The sequence below is a fragment of the Haemaphysalis longicornis genome, unplaced genomic scaffold (assembly GCF_048455015.1).
Source record: "Haemaphysalis longicornis isolate Haplotype H1 unplaced genomic scaffold, Haemaphysalis longicornis Haplotype H1 scaffold_1, whole genome shotgun sequence".
Taxonomy (NCBI): Eukaryota; Metazoa; Arthropoda; class Arachnida; order Ixodida; family Ixodidae; genus Haemaphysalis; species Haemaphysalis longicornis.
The window spans coordinates 73,112,939-73,135,713 of NW_027526203.1; the positions used below are offsets into that span (position 1 = coordinate 73,112,939).

Genomic DNA, 22,775 nt, shown 5'->3' on the forward strand with positions numbered 1-22,775 from the left:
GATATTGAATTTTTTTTCTGTCGCTCTTCTATTGGCCACATGTGTCCGGGTAGCCGATATCTCGCGTGTTTGGCCGAAAGTATTTGCCATGACTCCATGTAGGTATTTTAATGCGCTGTCCCCCAGGAGAACGTTACCGTCCCCGTCCTGTATCTGAGTCTGCACCTCTTTAGTCGTCGTTCCCAATGCTTTTAAATGATTCCAGAATTTTTGGGGGGCGCTCTTATCCTTCTTACGTATACCTGATATCCATTTCTCACTCGCAGTTTTAATCTTTGCTTGTACTAGTTTTTGCACCTCAAATTTCTTTTCTCGGTACCGGCTCTACCGTAACTGCACCTCTTCCTCCTGATATCCCATTTGTTTTGCCTTTCTGTGCAATCTAGAAGCCCGTTGTCGCTCTTCAATAGCCAGTTTAATTTCCTTGTCCCACCAGCTTCGTGGTTTCCTTTTACCCCTCCAGCGGTTTTGTTTCCTTACTTTGTATATTTCCTTCTGTATACAACTCACAACCTCGTCATATTCCCACACCTTCGTGGGCTGGGCCTCTAATTCTCTTTCGATGCTATTGACGATGTCTGCTATCTACTTTTCGCTCAATTTCGGGAGCCCAACCTCCGGTGTTTCCTGCCTAGCCCCTCCACTGTCAAATTTCAGGATTATACGCCTGTGGTCGCTGCCCAGGCTGTGTTCTCCTTCTTCATCTATCGTCATTTCGTTCAACCGCTCGTACGTGTGCTCTGAGACCAGGCCGTAGTCTATGCAAGACTGTCTATTGCCGCTTCGCCACGTTATCTGCCCGTCGCATTTATGCTCCCGGTTAACTATTACTAGTTGCTGTTCTTCACACATATCTAGAACCATTGAGCCGCTATAGTCCGTATATCCATCTAGATCCTCAATGTGGGCATTTAAGTCGCCTACTAATATCACCTCGCCGGATTCTTTAAATTTCGTTATGTCCTTCCTGAGGCACTCCACCAACTCTTTATTTTGTTCTCTGGCGTCATTCCCTGTCCACAGATAGGCCACTCCCAACCGTGTCTTTTTTCCACCCACAATTCCACAAACCCATAAGTGCTCCTTACAGCCCTGATTCTCCCTTTGCCAATTCCCTCCTCGCCTAATCAACATGCCCACGCCCCCACCTTTCCTCTCTCCCGCTTCCCTGTTGCACCCCACCCATACGTAGTCATCCATCACTGGTGGCTCCTCCATATCTCTCAGGTGGGTTTCAGTCAGGGCGTACACGTCAATTTCTTCTTTCTCGAGTTGGGTTTGTATCTCAATCCATTTTTCCTGCTTGCGGCCGCCTTGCATATTTATATAACTAATTTTAGTTCCACGGTTTATTTTCCTTTTCTTTGCTTTACGTTTCCGTCGCCGTGCATCAGTGCCCCCTCCTTCCTGCCTTTCGCCACCGCCTCCACTCAGTCCGCCTTCTTCTTGAACGTTCGGGGCCCCCCTAAAAAAGCCACTGCGCGGGCCGCCAGTCGGTGCCCTACAGGCTCAGCTAGACGGCCACTGAAGTGTATGCCGTCGAACACAAACGCCCCGTTGCGGCCTGCTCGGACCAGGTCCCGGTTCAGGTTGACCACCTCAAACTTCATCGTTTTACCCAGGGTCCAAAGCTCCCTGTTTGCCGCAACCACCGCCCTTTCTACGTGGACCCCTTGTTTCTGCACCTCCGGCACCGTGCAAACCGCAATCTGCACATCCTCCGAGACCGCCCTCAGCTCGGTGACCCCCTTCGCAATCTGCCTTGCGAACCCTCCCCCGCGCCCCTGCAACACATCGTTCACACCCCCCCATTATCACCACCAAGCTGCGGTCCTCCATTCTATCCCACAGTTGCCGCTTCGCTTGTTGCATTACTTCCCCGACTCTTTTTCCGGGAAGCTTACTAACCTTCACGCGTTCGTCGTCTCCCACCCTCCCCTTAATCACCTCTCCCACCCTGGCCATGTTGGAGTCGCCGACAACGATGACTTGGCGCCTCCTCTCGCCTTTAACCGGCACTTTTGCAGGTGTTCGGGGTCTGCTGTGGTTGACCACGGCAGCAAATGACCTGGCTGGTGATCCACCCCTTCCCGGCGTCGCCTCGGGGCTTTCTTTGCTTCCCGAGTCCGCTCTGCGTCGACGGACACCACTCGTGCGCGCAGCATCCCTCGGCCCCTGTGACTCTGCGTTCTCGCCGGCGTGCCGCTGTTCGTGCTGAGCCCGCGCACTCGCGTCGTCTCCTGCCGCTGGAGTCACGAGCTCCTCCACCCGCTTTTCAAGCTGGGCCTGCTTTTCCCGAGCTTCTTCCAGTTCGGCCACCGTGCGCACCAACTGGGCGGCCTTCGCCTGCCCCGCCTTGTCAAGCTCGGCCACTTGCGCCTCGAGAGCCACCCGCGCTTCTCTTTCCTCCCTCAGGTAGCCCTCCAGCTCCTCCACCCTCGCATTCAGCTGCTTCTCAAGGCGTTCGAAGCCCAGTCTTGCCCGCTCGCAAGGCCTACATTCGAAGGGCGCCTTCTTCGCGTCGGCCACGCGCTCGAACGTCGTCTCCCCCAAGTAGCACCAGCGCAGGCACTCTTGGCACTGCACCTGGTCCTCGTCCCCAGTGCCCTTTCTCGTCTTAGGGGCCATTGTTCGGCCAACCCCTAGGTAGAGTGAAGTAGAAGTATAGAGTGGTTCAAACGCCCATAGGGCCCATGTATTAAAAGTGAGGCAAAAAATGGGGTCGAACCGTTTAGCGGCGCTGCGAGCGTTACCCCTCCATCGTGGCGCAACGGATAGAGTACTCGACTCCTACGCGAAATACATCGGTTCAAATCCCCCTCAAGGATAGTCTTTTTCTTTCTTTTTTTAGTTGGTTAAACTTTTAAAGCTGTAACATAGCCAGTGCCTTTTATTTCACTATGGACAAAGGATAACATAAGCTCACCCCATACGCAAATCAAAATCTGGCCTTTCGCTTTCTGTCTTCCTCCCCTCTATACAAAATACAGAAAACAACCTTTTGCGTGCGCCGTGATTGCGATGCTTATGCAACCGGTATTGTGTAGCATAACAGTGACACTTAATGCCCTTTTGAAAGGTTTAACAAAGCTGAATTTATGCACGCCACTTACAAACGAAGGTCGCGCTACACATTTAAATAGAAAATGATGAAGCCGTTTCTGTGAAACAATATCTGCCACTCTTGCAAGCTGCGTCTCTATACGCACCAAAAAAGCTTGTGTACACTTCTGAAAGTTTACAAATTCGAACAGAGACAGCACAATAAAATTAGAAACATTTAGTTTCTAAACGGAACCACTGGCATCGACATAAAAAAATTCGCGATTCGTGCAAGCAAACGTACACGGTGATCAGAACCCTCAACAAGGGAATTCTCTTTTATCTAGAGTTACAATGACGAGATTGTTTCTTGCCCTATCAGATATAAGGCAAGAAGCAATCTTTCAATTGCAAAGGCGATAAAGTGAAAGCGGAATGAACAGACTGCAGTGGGCACGGCTGCGCAGTCGTGCAGACGAAGCAGACGATCATGACCGAGTACAGATGAGCTAATCTTTGTTATTCATTTAGCCAAATCTAGTGCAATGAGCTCTTAGTATTAAATAATTTGGCTACACAAACACAAATTGTGCATTTTCGTTTTCTTTGTTATTGCCGAGAACATATATATGTGTTGTCTGCATTAGCGATCGAGGAAGCAGACGACGAGTTAATTGCTGAAGCACAATTCATGCAAACGTTACAGCGTAACAAGATCTGTTCCGGTTAATTTAATCTCATCATTTACTTGACAAATATTTCACACAGAGAGTCTTTTAAAGCAATGATGAACAGTTACTAGAATTTTTTTTTATTTATTAGTTGCAGCTTTCTTCGCGTCAGATGTATCGCAGCAATACCGCAGAAGTGTGCGATATTGCTTGGATCTTTAGCCTTTTATTCATGGTGATAAACCTTTATTGGCACGCCCTCGTCTATGACCGGACCTTTCGTTTATGCTGCATGTCTTCCTTACAGCTTTTTTCGCCCATTTTTACTTTATATCAATTAGTGCGAAGCAACGCCTATCCTATACGGCTGCGCCGATGGTTCCCGGAACTATAAAAGTCTGATTATGTACGCGTTTGCAGTAAGCAGGGAAGCTACAGAAGTAATTACAGCCAGTTTGTGGCCAATGTGTTAGTATGTGTTCTTGTTTCTGTTTGCGCTGTAGCTATTTTTAAAGTATTAGTATCTGTTGGTCCGCCCCTCAACACTCACCCAACATAAACCAAGTCAATGAGTTAGTGCACAGCAACAATATACGGTACAGTTTAGGCGCTTTTGCACCCCTAATGAGGTAGTATGTAAAAAAAAAAAAAAAGGAGAGGCTCAGCTGGGATTTGAACCCTGGTCTTTTGCGTAGATGTCCAGTACTGTACCCGCTGCGCTACGATGGAGGGGTAACGTTCGCAGCGCCCCTAAACGGTTTAACCCCTCTTTTTGCCTCACATTTTGGGGCCCGTTTGAACCACTCTATACTTCTAGTTCACTCTACCCTAGGCCTACGTCGCCCGTCACACAAAGCCCGCTACTTCGCTATAATTGTTTTTCCTCACTTGATCACTGACGCGCCCGTCGCGTCACCACCGTTCGGTCACACTCGTTTCTCCCAATCCTCAAAACATTTCTGTCACTGCGCTAATACAAAAAAAAAACAAAAAAACATGGAACTACTATGAACTACTAGCTACCACGTGGCTTTACCACTTGTTACATTTAGGTTCACGCTTACTCACGCTAACTGCTCTTTTACCTGTTTACCTCTATTGATTAAGCCGATTCCTACTTTACAACATTATCTCTCATAAGCAAAAAAAGGGAACAAAAAAAACCAAAAACTTATCGTTTTCGTCTTCCGCGCCGTCACCTCCGTGCTGCTGCTGTTGCTGCATGCGCGTCCTCTAATTTACAGTGTGTTGCGACGATAACTGGAACACTTTAAAAATTTTTCCTGAGCGATCCGCCGCTCTGTTCACGCTCAAACTTCACACAAAGGTCGCATTTTGTGGTCTATTTTGTTTGACACCGGGAACAACAACGGTAGTTACCTGTTTATTCTGAAAATAAATAAAAACGATTTTCGCCTATGGGGAAATGGCGGCGATTTGGACGTGCGAGCCCGAAAACCGGGTTTTCGGATCGTCTGTTAGCTCATTTCTAGGTGCATTTTCTGATCGTCTGCTGCACCATTTGGCTCCGTACGTGAATCCCAAACATGCGTTTCACTCTGCAGGTGGTTCCGTCGTTCCAACATCAACTTGCGCTGGCTCGCACGTACACATCAGCGGCCATTTTCCCATAGGCGAAAATCGTTTTTATTTATTTTCAGAATAAACAGGTAAGTACCGTTGTTGTTCCCGGTGTCAAACAAAATAGACCACAAAATGCGACCTTTGTGTGAAGTTTGAGCGCGAACAGTGCGGCGGATCGCTCAGGAAAAATTTTTAAAGTGTTCCAGTTATCGTCGCAACACCCTGTATAAAACTGTCCGCACGCCTCCCGCGGATAACTTTTAAAACTGTCCGCACTCCTCGCGCGGATAATTTTTAAAACTGTCCGCACACCTCGCGCGGATAACTTTTAAAATTGTCCGCACGCCTCGAGGCCGAATGCAGCCAATGCAGTGCCGTGTGCAGAGTTTCTTTTTCCGGATGGACGCACCAGCAGCACCAGTCTCTTCCGCTCTCAACTTGGATGCTATCCGCGTGTACGTTGTCGTGGCTGGTTACTTTAGTGTTCGCTAGTACGATGATTTCCTTACTTAAACCAAGTGCAGCGTCGGTCTGCTAACGCTCGGCTTCGCGTTGTGTGCTGTGACTGCTGTCCTGATCCAGCCAGCTCACGGGTGAAGCCGGCGTGCTAAGCCCTCGTCGGAGAACGGCGACCACGACGACACCGACCCATCTCCTGAAGAATCGAGGGCGAAGTTTGCCATCGCTAGTTCTGCACTTCCTATTCTGGAAGCCACGTTGCAACAATGTGCCAGAGATCACCACACGAACAGATGCCGTGCTGTGATATGGCGAATACTGTGAGGTGATGATGATCGTGTGCATCGGATTGTAGTGCTCGACGTACTACCACATTCGTCTTGTGATTGCGGTGACGGCGAAAATTTTGTAAATGAGAGCAAAAAAGAGCGAAGTTCCTCCAGTTGCTAGTGGCCTTGGTGCTCTATCCTCATTTTCACAGCGAGCCTCCTCTGACCGTAACACCTTCCCTCGTGGTGGTGTACCGTGTGCAGCCATTGCTACTATTTCTCAGGCCCACTTTGTGTTGCACCAACGCCTCCACACACAGAAGTAGCCATTCCACTGAGAGGAGGGGGAATCGCCCCCGCAACCTCACCCACCCAGACGTCGTCACCGGTAGTCGTAGTCTTAGACGTATGTTGTGCTGTCAATGCTGTAAGCATTGTACGACGCAAGATAACGTGTATGCTAGTTCAATCAACACAGTGAAGCACCTGAAGTAGTTTAGTGATGCTTTGAGTTTGTCAGCGTATCCATGGTCGCTGTTCAAGATCTCTATACAGTGGTTGCAAGAGCACACCCTGAATGTTTGTAACCACTTTGCCGACCACATTTTCCCTTCGCCTTATGTGAATCCTTGCCAAGTTACCGCCATCAGGTTCTGTTGTTTTCTTTAGCTCAAAAATCTCTGCCCTCTAATGTCCTGCTCCCTGCCTTGCGCTGTTTCCAGGAGGAGGAAGCTCCTCTCACACAAATGCAGTCTTGACCGGCCGACCTATGGCTGAGGAGGGTGCTGATCATCCACTGTGGGACCAAGGCCATTCTTGGCAGTGTGTGCAGTGAAGGTAGTCTATTGGTTGTTGATCTGTGTGAGGGACTGCTGATAGCACTGCACCGTTCCCGCTCTGATTACTCTTCACTGTCCTTTCCTTTACTGCCTTTCCTACCCTTTGGCTCACTTTCTTCTCAATCCCATTTAGGTCTCCCTTTTTTACTCTAAAAGGCAACCTGTGAAGGAAGAAAAAAATGCGTAGGGGGAGTAGAAAAAACTTGCAAGCTAAATAGTGCTCAACAGAAGTCGTTATGCAGCAACGGTAGGGGTTTTCAATTATCAGTCCTGGACTCTCTACGAACTCCCCGAGAGGGAATCTGGCATTTCTTGCTCACATGTATTCCTGTGGTGTGGAGAATCTTGACTACCTGTGGACAACGGGTGAAATGTAACTGTAAAGACCTAGTATATGGTTCAGGAATTAAGTCAACTTAATGCATATAGATGAGACTAAATCTTTGTCACTTGAAAAATCTTGCATATTCTTCACATTTGGCCTCATGTTAGCTCCTTCTGCACAGGCAGGCTTAGTGAAACTATGTATGAACTCGCTGCACATTGGCTCCAGGGTACCATTTTCAGTCGAATAGCCTGCTGAAAAATACCGAACACTTTCCAATATCAACTTCAGGTTAGTTGTAGTGCAGTGGGAAAGTTTGTCGTGCTCTCAGAAGCCATAATGTTTTTCGTGGATAAAGCTATGGCTACGTGATAAATCCAACATGTGTAACATGAGTTATTAGACCAGCGACCGTCCTTAAGTTTCTTTCCCTCTCTTCGTTTCTGTTGCACCGATTCCATCCAAAAAACACCCTCTAAATGTCTGCACAGTTTCACCTAAAAACTGGACCATAAGCTACAGTTGAGGCTAACATCAACCACCCGGAGTTATCGTCTGTGGGTGAAAAGGTGAGCATGATCCAGAAAAAAAAAATGAAAACAATATGATGCTGTTTGGGCAAAAGCTTTATTGTGCTCAATTTCTTTCGGAAAATGTTACTAGCGAGTGAAAGTGGATTTCAGATTAGTTTATCTTCAGCATTTCTTGCAGTAAAGTTTTACTAAGGCTGCTCTCATTTCACAAGCTGACATCACAAGCACGGTGAGTTAGGCAACAGCACTGCCTCGACACTAAAATTGTATCATGTAAGGTGTTTCAACCGTGGTGATTTCGGCACTCAATAAAATGCAACAACAACATGTTTAACAATCGCATTACTACCCCTCCCTTTGCATAATACCACTAGAAGCTACTGCATTCTACCTGCCCTTGACATGAATGAAAACAATTTTCGGGCACCTTTCTCTGGCACTGATGTCACCTGTTTCCCTTTTCATTACAAAATTATGAACAAGGTAATGGTCCTTTTATAGCAACCTGAAACGAAATTTTGTGTTTACTTTTTCCTTTGTGTTGAGTGAAGAGTAGTGTTACTAAGGCACCTATGTCAAAAACAGCTCAGGGGCGGTATTCTCGTAACTGTCCCTTTTGAAAACGTCCCTTTTACGTCCCTTTCATCGTGACGTACTCCCGGTTAAGAAGTGGACGTTGCCAACATGGAGAAAAGTTGGCAGTAGGTTTGCCCATAGCTCGGCAAAACTGGATGCCACTCACTCACACTCACTCAAAAAAATATATTTATACTGAAGCACTCACTCGCACTCACGCTCGCCACTCCGCCCTCACCACTCGCTCTCACTCACACTCACGCTCGCCCCTCCGCTCTCACTACTCGCACTCACTCTAACTCACGCTCTGCACTCGTCCCCACCACTCGTACTCACTCGCGCTCACGCTCGCCCCTCCGCCCTCACCACTCGCACTCACTCGTGCTCACGCTCACCACTCGTCCCCACCACTCACACTCACTCGCACTCACGCTCGCAACTCCGCTCTCACTACTCGCACTCACTCGTGCTCACACTCGGCGCTCGTCCCCAACACTCACACTCACTCGCGCTCACTCTCACCACTCCACCCACACCACTCGCACTCACTCGCGCTCACGCTCACCCCTCGTCCCCACCACTCACACTCACTCGCGCTCAAGCTCACTATTCGTCGTCACCACTCGTACTCACTCGCGTTCACGCTCAACACTCCGCCCTCACCACTCGCACTCACTCGCGCTCACACTCACCACTCGTAGTCCCCACTCGCACTCACTCGCGCTCACCACTCCGCCCTCACCACTCGCACTCACTCGCGTTCACGCTCACCATTCGGTGTCACCACTCGCACTCACTAACGCTCACGCTCACGACTCGCATTTCCTATTTACACTCCCTCGCAATCGAACTCACCCCTCGCAATGGCCACTCACACTCACTCGTACTCACCACTTGCTTCCTCCACTCACGCACTCGCCACTCCCATCGCCCGCTTACGCTCACTCACGCTCACTCACAACCGCCACTAATTCGCATTACAACTCGTTTTGTTCCTTTGCAGAACGGGAATTTAATTTTAACTTCGCTTTGTTTGTAAACCAGATGAATCGTTCCATTTTGTGGAGACCTTAAATGTGGCCATATTGACACCGACACCACAGTGATGTCGTTTCATGAAGCGAAAAGGAAATTCGGTGTTTTAAGAGCTTCACATTGGCTATGGGGCGTGCCCCATGTGGAAAACGTCCAGGGAGGCAAGGGAGGAGGCCGTCGTCTGGGAAAATGCAAATATATTTACATTATGTACAGGGAACCGGTCTATAAAGCACCCGTCGTATCGCCGCGTCTGGTCGTCTTCGTCTTCTTCCTAGATGTCTGTAGAGCTACATGCCTGCATCGTCTTCGTCGCCTTCGAAAGTTCCAACACCCCATAACAATCGCTAACTCCGAAAAACTTGATTCAACTGACAAAAAATCAAACCATTCTCTTAAGAGAATTAAAACTCGAAGCTTTCTCCCGTGCAAACTGAGTCAAAGCCTCAGTTTAAAATCCAAACGGATTCAACAGTGTCGAAATGGCGCAATCGGATAGACGTCGGCTTCATATCGCGGGGGACCCAAGCGCGATTCGCACCATGGGAAAGGTTTTTTTCTTGAGGCGCTTCATGTGCCTTCGCTTATCATCATCATTGCTTTGTGAAACCCACTATAAAGTTCGCTTTCCTGCGGTGCTTTTTACTCAGACGCCGACGCCAGTAGTGAGGAATGGAAAGCTTCATTTCAAAAATGGCGAAGCTTGCATTAGGTCGTGTAAGGCTTGAACCACATCGAACTGGGTGATTTCTTTTTATGAAAGCATTGATTGGCCCACTAAGACGCATTGCATTAGGTTCGAAATTATTTATTTACACGTTGCCAGAATGCAATCCGGGAGTTGTTTTCGAGATGTGCGATTTATGACTCTTCGGAGCACCCAAAGGTAGTCGTGCGTACTAGGATTAGGTCTGAAGCCGGTTAGCGATGGATGAAACCAACCAGTGCGCTCGAGATGGAACTGAAGTCGGTTGTTAATTAATCGGTCGATGACCTTGCACATGATAGGAGTTGCACAAATAGGTCGCAGATTTTCAGGTTTTCGCGGGCGTCTTTACTAGGCTTCGTGATGGGATGAATGATGGTCGTCTTCAAGTGCTCGTGGACTTGTCCCGTTTCCCATGATTCGTTGACAACACTCAGAAGGGCTTCATGGCCGTGAGTTGGCAGATTGCGGAGATCGTGCCAAGTGATTTTATCATGGCCTGGAGCGGATCTAGATTTGCCTTGAGCGATGGCAACGTGAAGTTCTCCCAGAGTAAAAGGAGTGTTGAGTTCGTCTAGAGGGTGTGGTATGTCTATGTCGGGAAGAGATTTTAGTGCCGTTTTATCCTTCGCAGCATGCGGAAAGAGAGTCTTGATAATAGTTTCTTCTACGTCGTAATAGTCAGACTGCAGTCTCATTTGTCAATGATAGGAAGCTTTGTTCTCCCAGGGTAAAAGGAGTGTTGAGTTCGTCTAGAGGGTGTGGTATGTCTATGTCGGGAAGAGATTTTAGTGCCGTTTTATCCTTCGTAGCATGCGGAAAGAGAGTCTTGATAATAGTTTCTTCTACGTCATAATAGTCAGACTGCAGTCTCATTTGTCAATGATAGGAAGCTTTGCTTTACCGCAAAGGCTGCGAAAGATGCCCCATTATAAGTGAAAAAGGCCTCTCCCTCTTGCCGGAGCCGATGGCAAAGATTTTGCCAGTTTTCACTTTGTAATGTCTTTTGGTAATCGTTGATTTTCTTGTATAGTCGTTTCAGTTTAATGAGGTCAGGGTGACGTTTGCCACGTTCTTGATACTACCTGGTGGGACATTGAGCCGTTCGGAGCAACCTATGCATATGGATATCTGGGTTGTCAACCTCAACAGTGCCGATGACTGATTCGGCAGGAGATGTACGAGCATCGGAGACGTTATGTATAAACACATTAAAGAAGTCAGCACGAGTGAATGCAACCTTGCCTTTGATAGCTTTCCATGCTCTCGCTTGGAACGCGTGGCCGAACTATGTACACTTCGGGGAACAAAGTAGGGCAGTAAGCGGGATGCGTATTGACCGTCTTGACCTTGCTTTTGGCGTCACTCGCGAAGTGCTGTGAATGCATATTCTTGTGCCGCATTTTGGTATCCATTCGGTGCCGTGAACCGTGAATGGCGCTAAAAAAAGGTTACTGCTGATAAAACAATAGTGGCGGAAGCGGTAATACCTTGTGTTATGCAACTACTACGACGGCATGCGCTATCGCAGCGCGTGATGTGTATGAACACTGAAAGCAAACGTTTTAGTTTTACGGGCCTTCGTGTCTGCGCTGCGCATAAAGGGTAATCGTACTCATAAGTTTACTCCTTCCACTGACAAAAAATGTCATGACTTTTTTTATTTCCTTGACTTTTCTTACTGCTAAAATCATTTCTTGCGACGCTTATTCTCCCACGGCTGCCCGAGCGAGAAACCTGTACAGAACGATGGCATGCTGCCTTTCGCGATTGTGGCTGCCCTTCGCGCAGCAGTAGCGGCGCTGCCACTAATTCTTTCCTGCAGCCTTTTGATCCTTTCAGACCCTGCAACTTGCAATTATAACTATGTTTCTTAAAAAACTTCCGCAACACAACATCGAACCGCACGCAGCGCGTGTGTTTTTACGTGCGCTGAACGTCCGGTCGCGACATCCACGACCCAGAGTTTCTAAGCGGCGGCGAGAGGCGGCGCTGGAGTCGCGCGCAAACTAATACAGGGACCTGCGCAAACTAAGGTCCCTGTATTTTTCAAAGGTAACGCAAACCATTGTACAAAGTAGAGAGGAGAATTTTCTCCCCGCCCTCTACTTCTCTCCTTCCCACTGCGCCCTTTTCTGCTCCCCTATTGGACCAGGCGCGACACGTGACCAATGAACCCTGTTGACCCCTCGTCAGTTTCGGTTTCGTCGGGTAACGACGCCATTAGGGAGCGTACTGCTCCTCGCTCCCATGTGCGCTGCCTTTCGCAAGGCGGCCTCGGCTGCAGCGTAATGCCGTCCTGCTTTGCCGTTGGCTGCTCCAGCAGCATTGCAAAAGGCGACAAGCTTTTTGTGGTTCCACGAGGGAAAAATGATACCGAGCGGCGAGCGGTATGGTTGCATCGCATAGGCAGAAAAAACTTCGATTGTCATCGAGGGAGGCTTTGCGGGGTAAGCAGTCACTACAAAACTTTTTCGCGTAGACATTCCTCTGGAAGGTTCTTAGATGAAGCTCAGCCTTGATACTGACGTTCAGGTTAAACAGAAAAAAAAGCAGCTTCATGTTTCCGTCGACGCTTTCTCCCACGATTTCAACAACGATGACAGCCCGACCGTGTTTAGCTCGCTCGTATTGGATCGGGTATTCGAAAACGGCCACAATATAATTACTGCCAAATGTTTGGCGTTCGCGATTTTCTTTCTATTTGCGACCATTTGCAGCGGAAGCAATTTTTTTAATTGCGACAGTATGCCAGTTCGCATAAATAACATTTCACCGGAAAGAAACCACGTGTTTGATCTTTTTTCCTTTAATTTTTTTTCGCTTGAACTTTGATTACCTGTAGGAAAAATTTCGCTGTTTATTGTTTTGTTGTGGTTTATTGTGTTCTCAGTTTGTATTCTTTCATATTTATCCCCATTTCTGTTCACTTGCATGGGAATTTTGTGCATGCTTGTACAGCTAATATAAGAGTGCATAGCTAATATAATGTTGTATAGTTGTTTATTTGTGAAATGCATAGATGCTTTTGTTCAAGTTTCGAACATACTTGAGAACACTTTCGATTAACAAATAGTGAGGAACCTAGTGAATGCAAGAACACCATCCTGTTTTCGCGGCTGTTTGCATTTTCTAACATAAGAAGCAAAATGTTTTGCTTCAGCAATATTTCTTCAGCCAAACTGCAAAGAATGCGATAGAGGATGTCTGTATATTTCAGAAACACTTCACGAGGGATCAATTTGAACCAGTAATTCTGTCACAAGCTGGCCTCAAGAAACTCAAGCCAAATGCGGTTCCTTCCATATTTGCGCATCGGCCTCTACTTTTTCCTTCGTATGCCGCAGGGGCATGATTTGATAGTGAGAGTGTTTCGCCCTGTCGTCACTCCACCGGAATGTTCTCCGGGAGCGTTCGTGATCTAAATCGACGCCTCCTGCAATCATTCGACGTTTCCCGCATTTTGTTTACGCACTGAATAAAATCTACTTTCGATCCACTGAACGTTTGTGTATTTTATGAATGAATCGTATACACACGTCCCCGATTGATTGATTGTAGGGTTTAACACGCTGACGCAACGCAGGCGATGAGGCACGTTGTAGTGGAGGGCTCCGGATTAATTTGGACCACCTGGGGATCTTTAACGTGCGCCGAAATCTCGTACACACGGGCGTTTTTGCTTTTCGCCTCCATCAGAAAAGCGGCCTGGAATCGAACCCGCGACCTCGTGCTCAGCAGCGCAATATACACCCGTCCCATTCTGGAAGTGGGCGTGCATGTTCCAAATTTTAGTGGGGCTCTGTTGTTCCCGTACCAACTCGAGCTCTCATAGCCCTCATATGAACTTTGAGGTGCTCTTCCACACTTAAAAACTCCAGAAAAATTCCACATAGACCAGATTTTTCTATCTTGTGAAGCAGGCCCCAGATTAAATCGACCGCGAGTACTACAAACGCAGATTTCGATAGGCCGGCACTAAAGGGCAGTTGGCTCCCTCAAAACGCGAGATGATAGCTAAGGCACTGGCCAATCACACACAGTTCTTCCTACACATTATCCGCGAACACCGTTCTGAATTTACGCCCAGAACTGTCGCGTTTTAAGCAAGCACTTCAACGCGCCGCGCAAACGAAACGAAACGGTCCGGCGGCGCGCTCCGCCAGAGTCGCTCACTAGGGTCCCTAGAAATATCGCTCACTAATGGAGGCCGAGAGAGGGGGGGCGAGGAGGAAACGGCGCGGGGAAGGGAGTTTGCGCTACCTTTGAAAAATACAGGGACCTGCGCAAACTAGGGGCCCGCTCGGGCGCGCATCGAGGCACCCTAGCGCAAACTGCAGTGTCCGGTGCGAACGCGGGTTTTCTTCGGCGGCATACCGGGCATACGTCGCTGACGTCGCGTTGGCGATCGCGGAGGCGGCGGTGTGGCGGCGGCGGTAGCGACCTGCACTTTCTCGTTTCTGCCGCGCAACAGATTGCCGCGCCGTCCGGGCGCCTGGTTGTAGCTTACGAGGGCTCTCCTACTTAGGTTGGCTTCCGAACAAATGCCGCCAACATCTCCTAAAGTTATTCTCTTTCTCTTTGTGTATGGAGGGAGGTGGGGGCGCACAGTTTATCGTGTACGACTGCGCGCTGGGCTGACCAGCAGGCCTTCGGCGACCGTCGACAAAGTCCCGGGCAAAGGCGTCCGTGTGTCTAGACGGGGGGGACAGTATTGCAAAGGAGTATTGGGGGGGGGGGGGGGGGGGGGGGGGAGGAGGAGGCGAGGATACACGGCGCGCCAGCCAGCCCGTATGCGCGAACAAGCGCTGTTTCGAATATGCGTCGGTGTCGCCGACTGCGAGAAAAGGAAAACAAAAAAAAAGCAAAGGGTGGGGAGAAAGCAGGCGCCGGCTTGTAGGCGCCGCCGAGGTAAAAAAAAAGAAAACTTCGTGGCGCGAAAGTGGTGGTGGGATCCCCCACGACAGATACCAACGGCATAGAAGCGCGGTTACGCGAAGAATGGACCCAAACTTAGGACATAATTGCAGTACGCGCGTTGCGCAGAAATGTACCGTTCTTTTGAGCAGTTGAGCCATGTTAAAAATACTGCTTTACTGTTAAATTTGAGGTTGTGAAGGAATTATAGTACAGCGTGACGTCGTTATAACAAAAGCGTGTAGGAAGCTGCCAGATAATTCTAAGCGTGCAGCTGTGGCAAAACTGCAAAACAAGAAAATGTTAGTTGAACTTGCACAGTGCTTGCGATATATTAAACATTTAAAATTCGAATATTTGTACAGTAGAAAGATCTAAACAAAATAACTAACAACTGTGCGGCCGCTGCAAATATTTTACTTTCTCAATGTGTCTTTTTTATGCTGTCCGTTTCTTTACCGATTTCAACAACTTATTTTTTACCTCTTACGCAACCTTTTCTTTACCCTCTGGTATTCTTTAAGAAAACGTGTAGTGAAAAGTTGAGTTTTATCTGTGCCATAACTGAACTTGCTTGTGTATATCTTTTTTTCTTTTTCGTCCATACTGCACGTGTTTGAAATTGAAGGGTTTGGTTCATATTTTGCTTTATACTGTCATTTTACTACCAACTATTATTGCATTAACAATATAATTTGGCAATAGGTTTTACATTTATTTGCATTTTTAAAAACAAATCCTTTCGTTTTTAAGCGAAGCTTTCCTTGCCTGGCTGATGGAGACCGTTTGCGAAAACGCACTGCAGGAAAGCCAACTTTTTGACGATGATGATCGTGGCGGGTGAAGTGAAAGGAGTTTGAACCCCAGCGATCAAAATTGAAACCCCCAACGATCAAAATGCACGCCTCAAAAGCATCGCGTTTCAACCTTATTTGTCGTTAGACAAATGGCATGTGAGTTTTACAACAGCGAATGCTGTTTAAAATGGTGGTTGGGCCGGCGAACCTGCGCAGAAAAACCTCGCCGAGCGAGGACGTCGTCGTGCGCGCCGACACCGCTCGACCTTGTAGAACGCTCTGCCCCAGCCTGCCAGTCATGGAGAACTTTCAGCGGCAAGTTCGGAAATCCATGTGAGATGCAAAAGTCCGGTCTGTAATGAAGGGAGAGATGGTGCAATAGAAGAAGAGCGCCACTCCCAAAGACGAGCAAGCGCGGCGCGAAAGCCGCTACGCCGCTACTCGAGAACGGAGGAGACGACTTTGGTACAATCCCGAATATCGCGCCGGTGAAGCAGCATCGAAACGTCCGATCCGGAGTTACGAGCTCACGTGCATTGTACATACATAATGACCGAGTGTTCATTGCTCTTTTGGGGATAGCCACGACACCACGCAGAGAGCTGACCGTGTCTCAAAGCATAACCAAGCAAAAAACTTGGCCGAGCCTCCAACCATAATGGCGGATAAACTTTACCGAACCGAAAATAAGTCGGGTGGGGCCGCCAGTTTCGCTGTTTGTCCACTCTTCGCGGAACTACAGTGCGAAGCTGCTCCATTTTTTGTTAATATTCTGCATTAGGCTGTTAGCGTAACTTGAGCGGGTTTTCGCATGTGACCACCGTTATGTAAAAATACCCTTTCACAAGGGAATTTATTGAATTGTAAAACAATAAAGAAGTAAATAAAAGTCGCTGGTTTTGTGAGCAATAACGATGCGTTCCTGATTGCTTTGTGTGTGCATACACAGTAATCCCTCGTTATAACGAACTCAGCGCGACGGCGAAAAATTTCGTTATAAGCGGTATTTTGATATAAGCGACCACTCGAGAAAACTAAACTCGTTGAGCTTTATTTGCGCCACAACTGCGAGGAATCAAAGCACAATATATTCAGTGAAGCACAACTTTATTCAGGTGCAAGAAAGGCAGTGAGCTTTGGCTGTTTCATGTTCTTGCCGGGCGCGAGCAACCCCTTCTCCAATGTGACCAAGCAGTGACTGGCACCGCACGCCTCGCAGACTGCAGAGCGAAGGAAGAGGAGAAGGCTGTGGCCGCTTTTACAGGGGGGTGGGGGCGCCAAGGAACGCTACGAGAGTTTCGCGCTGGAAAGCGCCGCAAATTCCACAGCTGGAATCTGAGGTTGTGTTTGTTGAGCTCAAAAAACGTTTACCCGCTCATTGTGAGTACACAGCACAATCATGAAAACTGACCGGTTTTAGGGGCTCTGCATGATTACTGGACAATTTTTTCCCGAGGTGTGCAGCCGTGAAGTTTGCAAAACGAGTTTTTGGGCACCCCGCTCTCGACGACACTTCGCGCACCGTCGCGTCCACGCCATGGACCAATGTCTAGGAAGAAAATTCAATCACCCTAACACGCATATCGACCATTTGTCTTAAATCGGATGGCGCAAAACGAGTATGAAGGGCTCGAGAAAATCGCCGGGGAAACACCAGCTTGCCAACTCGCCATATTCACCGCCTGACTCGCCGCTGGGTCATCACTGCTCGGCACCGCCTCCGCTCGCCACTTCACTCTAAGCGGGTCCAGCTCTTCGTGCGCTTCGAGTAATGCGGCCTAAAATGCATGCGTTTGATTTGGGACCAGAAGAAATTTCGAATAAAGCGATATTTCGAGTAAAGCGATTTCGTCATAATGAGGGATTACAGTATATGTGCGCGCGCTTATGTTTTGTACGCGTGGTTTTACCTCTTTCCTGTGGAATTCCTCAGAACAATCAGAGTAGTCGTCAAAGATAAAGATGTTAATTACATTCATAGAGGGCTAAGACAGCCTTAATTTACGTGGCCGGTGTAGCAGCTCACATGGTTTGTGTAGATATTTCGTCAATAAAAGCTGCCTCTTCTGTCCCGTCCTATCTCGCGTGGTGAGCATTAGGCCTTTATTTTATTTTTCTTATTTTGATTGTGTCGACGTCCCAGTAGGGTTCCCCGATTTTCACAAGTATCAATGCATTGATTTTGTTATGAGCGGCATTAGCCTTTTTGGCTGTCTACGGAACGAGTTTTCTGGGCATAGAATGCGTACTTATTTGAGCTAGAATTTAAATTTATCATTAATGGGGTCTCACGTTTTCTTAAGTCTATATACGGTTATTATACCCACCTGTCCTAATACCCCACTTTCAACGGGGTAAACTTCGCTTTTGGCAAGTGAAAACAAAAAATTCTCGCAAATTTTTCGCAAGCCATGAATCAAAGCTTTTCAGGACTTATGTAACCTACTTCGTTCACGCTCTATAAAACAAAAAAAAAAAACACTGCAAATTCTGACAGCGGTAGCAAACATAAAAAAAAAGATCCGTTCGGAAGGAAAACTCGGTAAAGCTGCGGCCATCTTTCAAAGCACTGGCTAGCGTGTGCGATTAATCCTATCGCTTAGCGCGCTATCCACGGCACTAAATTTTCCCAATGAATTCATTACAGACAGCCCTCCAAACAGTTTATTCCAAAGAGCAATCCAAGCTGGAACAGGGCTCACAGCGGGGATGTCCAGTAAAACTGGTAAAACACCGCCACGAAAGGATAGAAAGATGGGAGCGAGGTGTAGCAAGGCGGGCTTGGCCTTGAGCGCCGTTGATTGAGCGCTGGGCAGAAGAGGCGGTGGAGGCAGGCGGCGCCGTCGTGTCGCGGCGGCGGTCATGATGGCGACGAGCTGCCGGGCAGCCGCCACCCTCCCCCTTCCCCCCACATTTTCCCATCCGCAAGCGGCGCCAGCCTGCCGCACAGGAGCACAGCTTGATCCTAAACTACGCCGTCACGTGTTTATTTGGAAAGTTTCCGCGAAATAAGGGAAGGACGGGAGGGAGGATCGGATTCACTAACACCCCTAAAAAAGCTACGCTTGAGAGTACTGACACTTCGTGCACCAGGAAGCGTCTGGGGCCATTTTGTTTCTGTCTGTCGTGCTGCCACCTCTCCCAACGAAACCGCTGCTGGTTGTGACGGGCAGAGTGCGACCGGGCGCTCTAGCGTCCGCGCTGTAGAGTAAAAGAGAAAAGAGAGGCGCCCAGAAACAAAATGGCTGCGCCAATGTGTAAATAATTATCACGTGGTGCCGACCGACCAATGAAAATGCTGGCGGCACACAACAATCAGAGAAAAGAGTGCCGCTACTCTAAAAGCCTTTATTTAGTAACGTTAGAATTAACCGGGCAGTCGGCACCATTGGCGGTGAGCGCGACCACGGGTGGCGCTGCGAAGGGCGTCTTCGTGACGTCGGCTTAGGGATTCTCGCATTTGTCGTCTGCTTCACTCGGGCTCGCTCTATATGCTGTTTCTTTGCACTCGGGTAACTTTTGATGTTTGCCCGCACCAGATTTTGCGTATGCGGAACTTTTTGTTATAAGAAAAGACTTAAAATCGCATACACTAGCTGAGGGGGTGATTTACAGTATAGTTTTCGGCACCGCTTCGGAAGAAACATTGCCGGCGTGGCCCCTTTCCTGCGAAGCCGGTCTTGCGCGGAGAGTCGGAGCTAGGCGTCAGCTCCTGTATTCAGAAATCTTTCGGACAAGAGAACATCCTGAGTCTAAAAACCGACAGCAGCGAAAATGCAAGACCAAAACAAAATTCAGGCCTTCGGGGCTCTCGGCTTTGGCAGAAGGCACTACGATTCCTGGTAAGTATGTAAGGTAAAACAGTTTTTGCAACCTTGCCGAACGCTCGAAAGTATTGTATCACATCACTTTACGTTGTCATAGCATGAAAGTGTGCCGACATGCACTATGGGGCGCAAAAAATGTAAGTTGAGTTCCAAATAACCTACGTATGTATAGGCGCGTGCTGGTGCATACTTTTGACCAGTATGGAGGCTTATAGAGCAAAACGGGAAACGTGTACGGTAAAAATACAGTAGCAATATGTTTCTTCAGACCTCTGAGGGACATTTCGGTACATTTCCGACAGCCATGCCTTCCCAATATTCAGATTAATAACACTGCACTCAAGAGTACGAGGAGGAGGGGGAGGAGGAAAAAAACTTTAGCAGTAAAATCGATCTCGTTAGTGGGCGGGTTCCTCAGTCCAGGACAGACAGTAAGAAAAATTTCCTTCACTTCATCGAATGTCATCCCGAGTAGGCAAGGATTTGTTCTTTGCGCCTGAAGGGGTTGGAAAAAAATAAATAGCTGCTTGGAGGTATTCATCGGTTATGATTCTTAATAATACTGAAAACCGGCACGTGCAGCATTTCTTGCGTTTCTCAGCGAGTATATCAAGCCTTCAACACTGTAATCATGTCATAGCTGTTCGTGTTGAGATTCGGTTCGTTAGTTACGATAAAAATTGGGGGCGGAAAAGTCGCCTTCCAGTACTCTGGACTACGTCGTCTGCGCCGTTTCGCGGTAGCGTAGCACAAACCTTCTCATTGCATTTGCATGGAAATAAACTCACGCTGCGAATATGCACCTTCTTGTACGCAGCCATACCGAAAGCCGATTTCTGAAGATTGTAGTGTATGCCTCACAGCCTGAAGAACGTATCCACACGAACTATTTGCGCCTCTCAAGCATCCCCAAACCTCCTAATAAGACGTGCGTGGCGGCGCAGAAAATTTAGTGCCTTGGAAAAAGCATTCACCTGATACAACTCAACAACGAAAGAAATAGAAGACAACAACGAAAGACAACAACGAAAGAATACAACAACGAAAGAAATAGAAGACAACCGCTTTGTTTCCTGCTTCGCGATGCGCGTGTACGGACGCGCTGCTTGGTGCGTACAATTAGACTGTTGAGTATTTATATGAACATATCGAAAATACTTTAGGGGAGCCTACGCATTTTGCATACTTATCGAGGAGCTCTGAGCCCTGGACCTGGCAAATAAGCTAGAAAGGACGAGTTACACACGATTATCCGGCCGATGCTCTGAAGAAAGTTGGTCTCTCTCTCCTCATTCGTTGCAAACTTTTGCGGTATACAGCTCGCAGTTATTAAGAGCTGTCAGAAGCTGGAAAAATAACTGAATTACTGGAAATACGCTTTTCGATGCCCTAAAAGATTAAAGCGGGCGATGTTTAGCTTAGGTTTTGCTGCCCGTCACAAGCGGACCTCAGCGGAGCGAGTGTATCAGCGGCGCAAGCAGCGCAAGTAGCAGACGACAGCGGCGTGAGTCCCTAAGCTGACGTCAGAGCCAGGGGGCGCCACTCAAACATCTCACCGCCAATAGCACCGCACATTTCGCGAGTGCACCCGCCACTCACGAGTGGCGAGCGGGGCTCACTACTTGCTAGTAGTGAGTGCACTCGCACTCGTGAGTGGTGAGCGGGGCTCGCCGCGAGTGGCACTCGCACTCGCGAGTGGCGCTCGCTGCGAGTGGCACTCGCACTCGTGAGTGGTGAGCGGGGCTCGCCGCGAGTGGAACTCGCACTCGCGAGTGGCGCTCGCCGCGAGTGGCACTCGCACTCGCGAGTGGCGAGTGGTGCTCGCCGCGAGTGGTGCTCGCCGCGAGTGGAACTCGCACTCGCGAGTGGTGAGTGGCGCTCGCCGCGAGTGGAACTCGCACTCGCGAGTGGCGAGTGGGGCTCGCCGCGAGTGGCACTCGCACTCACCAGCCCACAACGATGGCGAGGCTCACTCACCACTCACTCATGAGTGGTGAGTGGGGGATGTGTGAGTGCACTCGTGAGTGAGTTTGCCGACCTATGGGTTTGCCGCGCTTGCGTTACGTCACTTCCGGTTGTTTGCTTTTAGCCAATCAGGGCTCGCCAAAAAGGACATTTTTAAAAGGGACGCAAAAGGGACAAAACTCGAGAATACCGCCCTTGTTCTCATCTTCCTTGCCCCTGTGAAGAATAAAGGCGATTTAAAGGACTACTGACAAGAAATTTCCAATTTGAGCAACTATGCAAATAGCTTCTTGTGTATGTAATCTTTCAGAAGTTGGAACTTTACTGTTTCATAAAACAATTTCAAGCTTCGCACGTATTCAGAAGGCAAAACGGTACAAAAAAAAGGCAGAACACCAACCCAAGAAAAAGAAATTGATAAACACCACAACACCAGCGAGTACATATCTTGAAACACTTGCACTGCCTATGGTCTAAAACGATTTGCCCAGTTCAGTCTCGTAAGAAGAGCTGAACATTATGAGTAACTACTATTTTAATATGTGTGCCGTCTTATGCACTCATAATACAAAAGATTAACGGATACATCCTCTCTGGAAACAACTTTCAAAGGCACACAGTGTGATGACTGATATAATTCCCCTTCTCAAGAGTGAATGTATACACTGGTGGCACAGGTTGGAATTATCAGCTTTTGAAGTGTTTGCTTTTGGCTGTATATTGAACAGAAAAATTTTGACCGACACATGATGCACGCACACAGAATTTCTGGCTAGGGGTCAACACATATCGCATCATGTGATAAAATATACAACAGTGGCAGTGTGTTGGTTCTGCACAACAGGAAAAAAACTGCATGGCTGGAACAATGACAAAGGAAAGATGCGACACACCCAGAACTCGTGTGATGAAGTGCTTGCCAGTGCCCTCTTTGGCATCATAGCATATCCTGAGTTGTGTACAGTTTTGCTGAGAAGCTTTGTATATCCAAGCCCACATATTGCACATGTGCTAGTGCCGGCAGGCAGTGTTTCCCGGTCCCCCACCTCACCCTGTCTCGTGAAGCTGCATCTATGGTCTGAAATGCACAAACCCCTTCCCTTCTTGCCTAGCCTCGTGTCCACTATATAAATGGAATCCTCCTGCCCCACTTGCCCGACAACAAACTGCCCTTCACACCCCACCAGTACTACCCCTCTGCTGGGGGTGCCATCCACTATACCTGCCACC

At 48.3% G+C, this 22,775-nt stretch overlaps 1 protein-coding gene across 1 annotated transcript; it reads left to right on the forward strand.

Moving 5' to 3' along the window:
• The first annotated feature begins 12,076 nt into the window (after positions 1-12,076).
• LOC144178712 (uncharacterized) lies at positions 12,077-13,394 on the forward strand. Its single transcript, XM_077706785.1, has 2 exons — positions 12,077-12,489; positions 13,260-13,394. Exons 1-2 carry the CDS (start codon positions 12,211-12,213, stop codon positions 13,392-13,394), a joined length of 414 nt encoding a protein of 137 aa, XP_077562911.1. The 5' UTR covers positions 12,077-12,210.
• Positions 13,395-22,775: the final 9,381 nt, after the last annotated feature.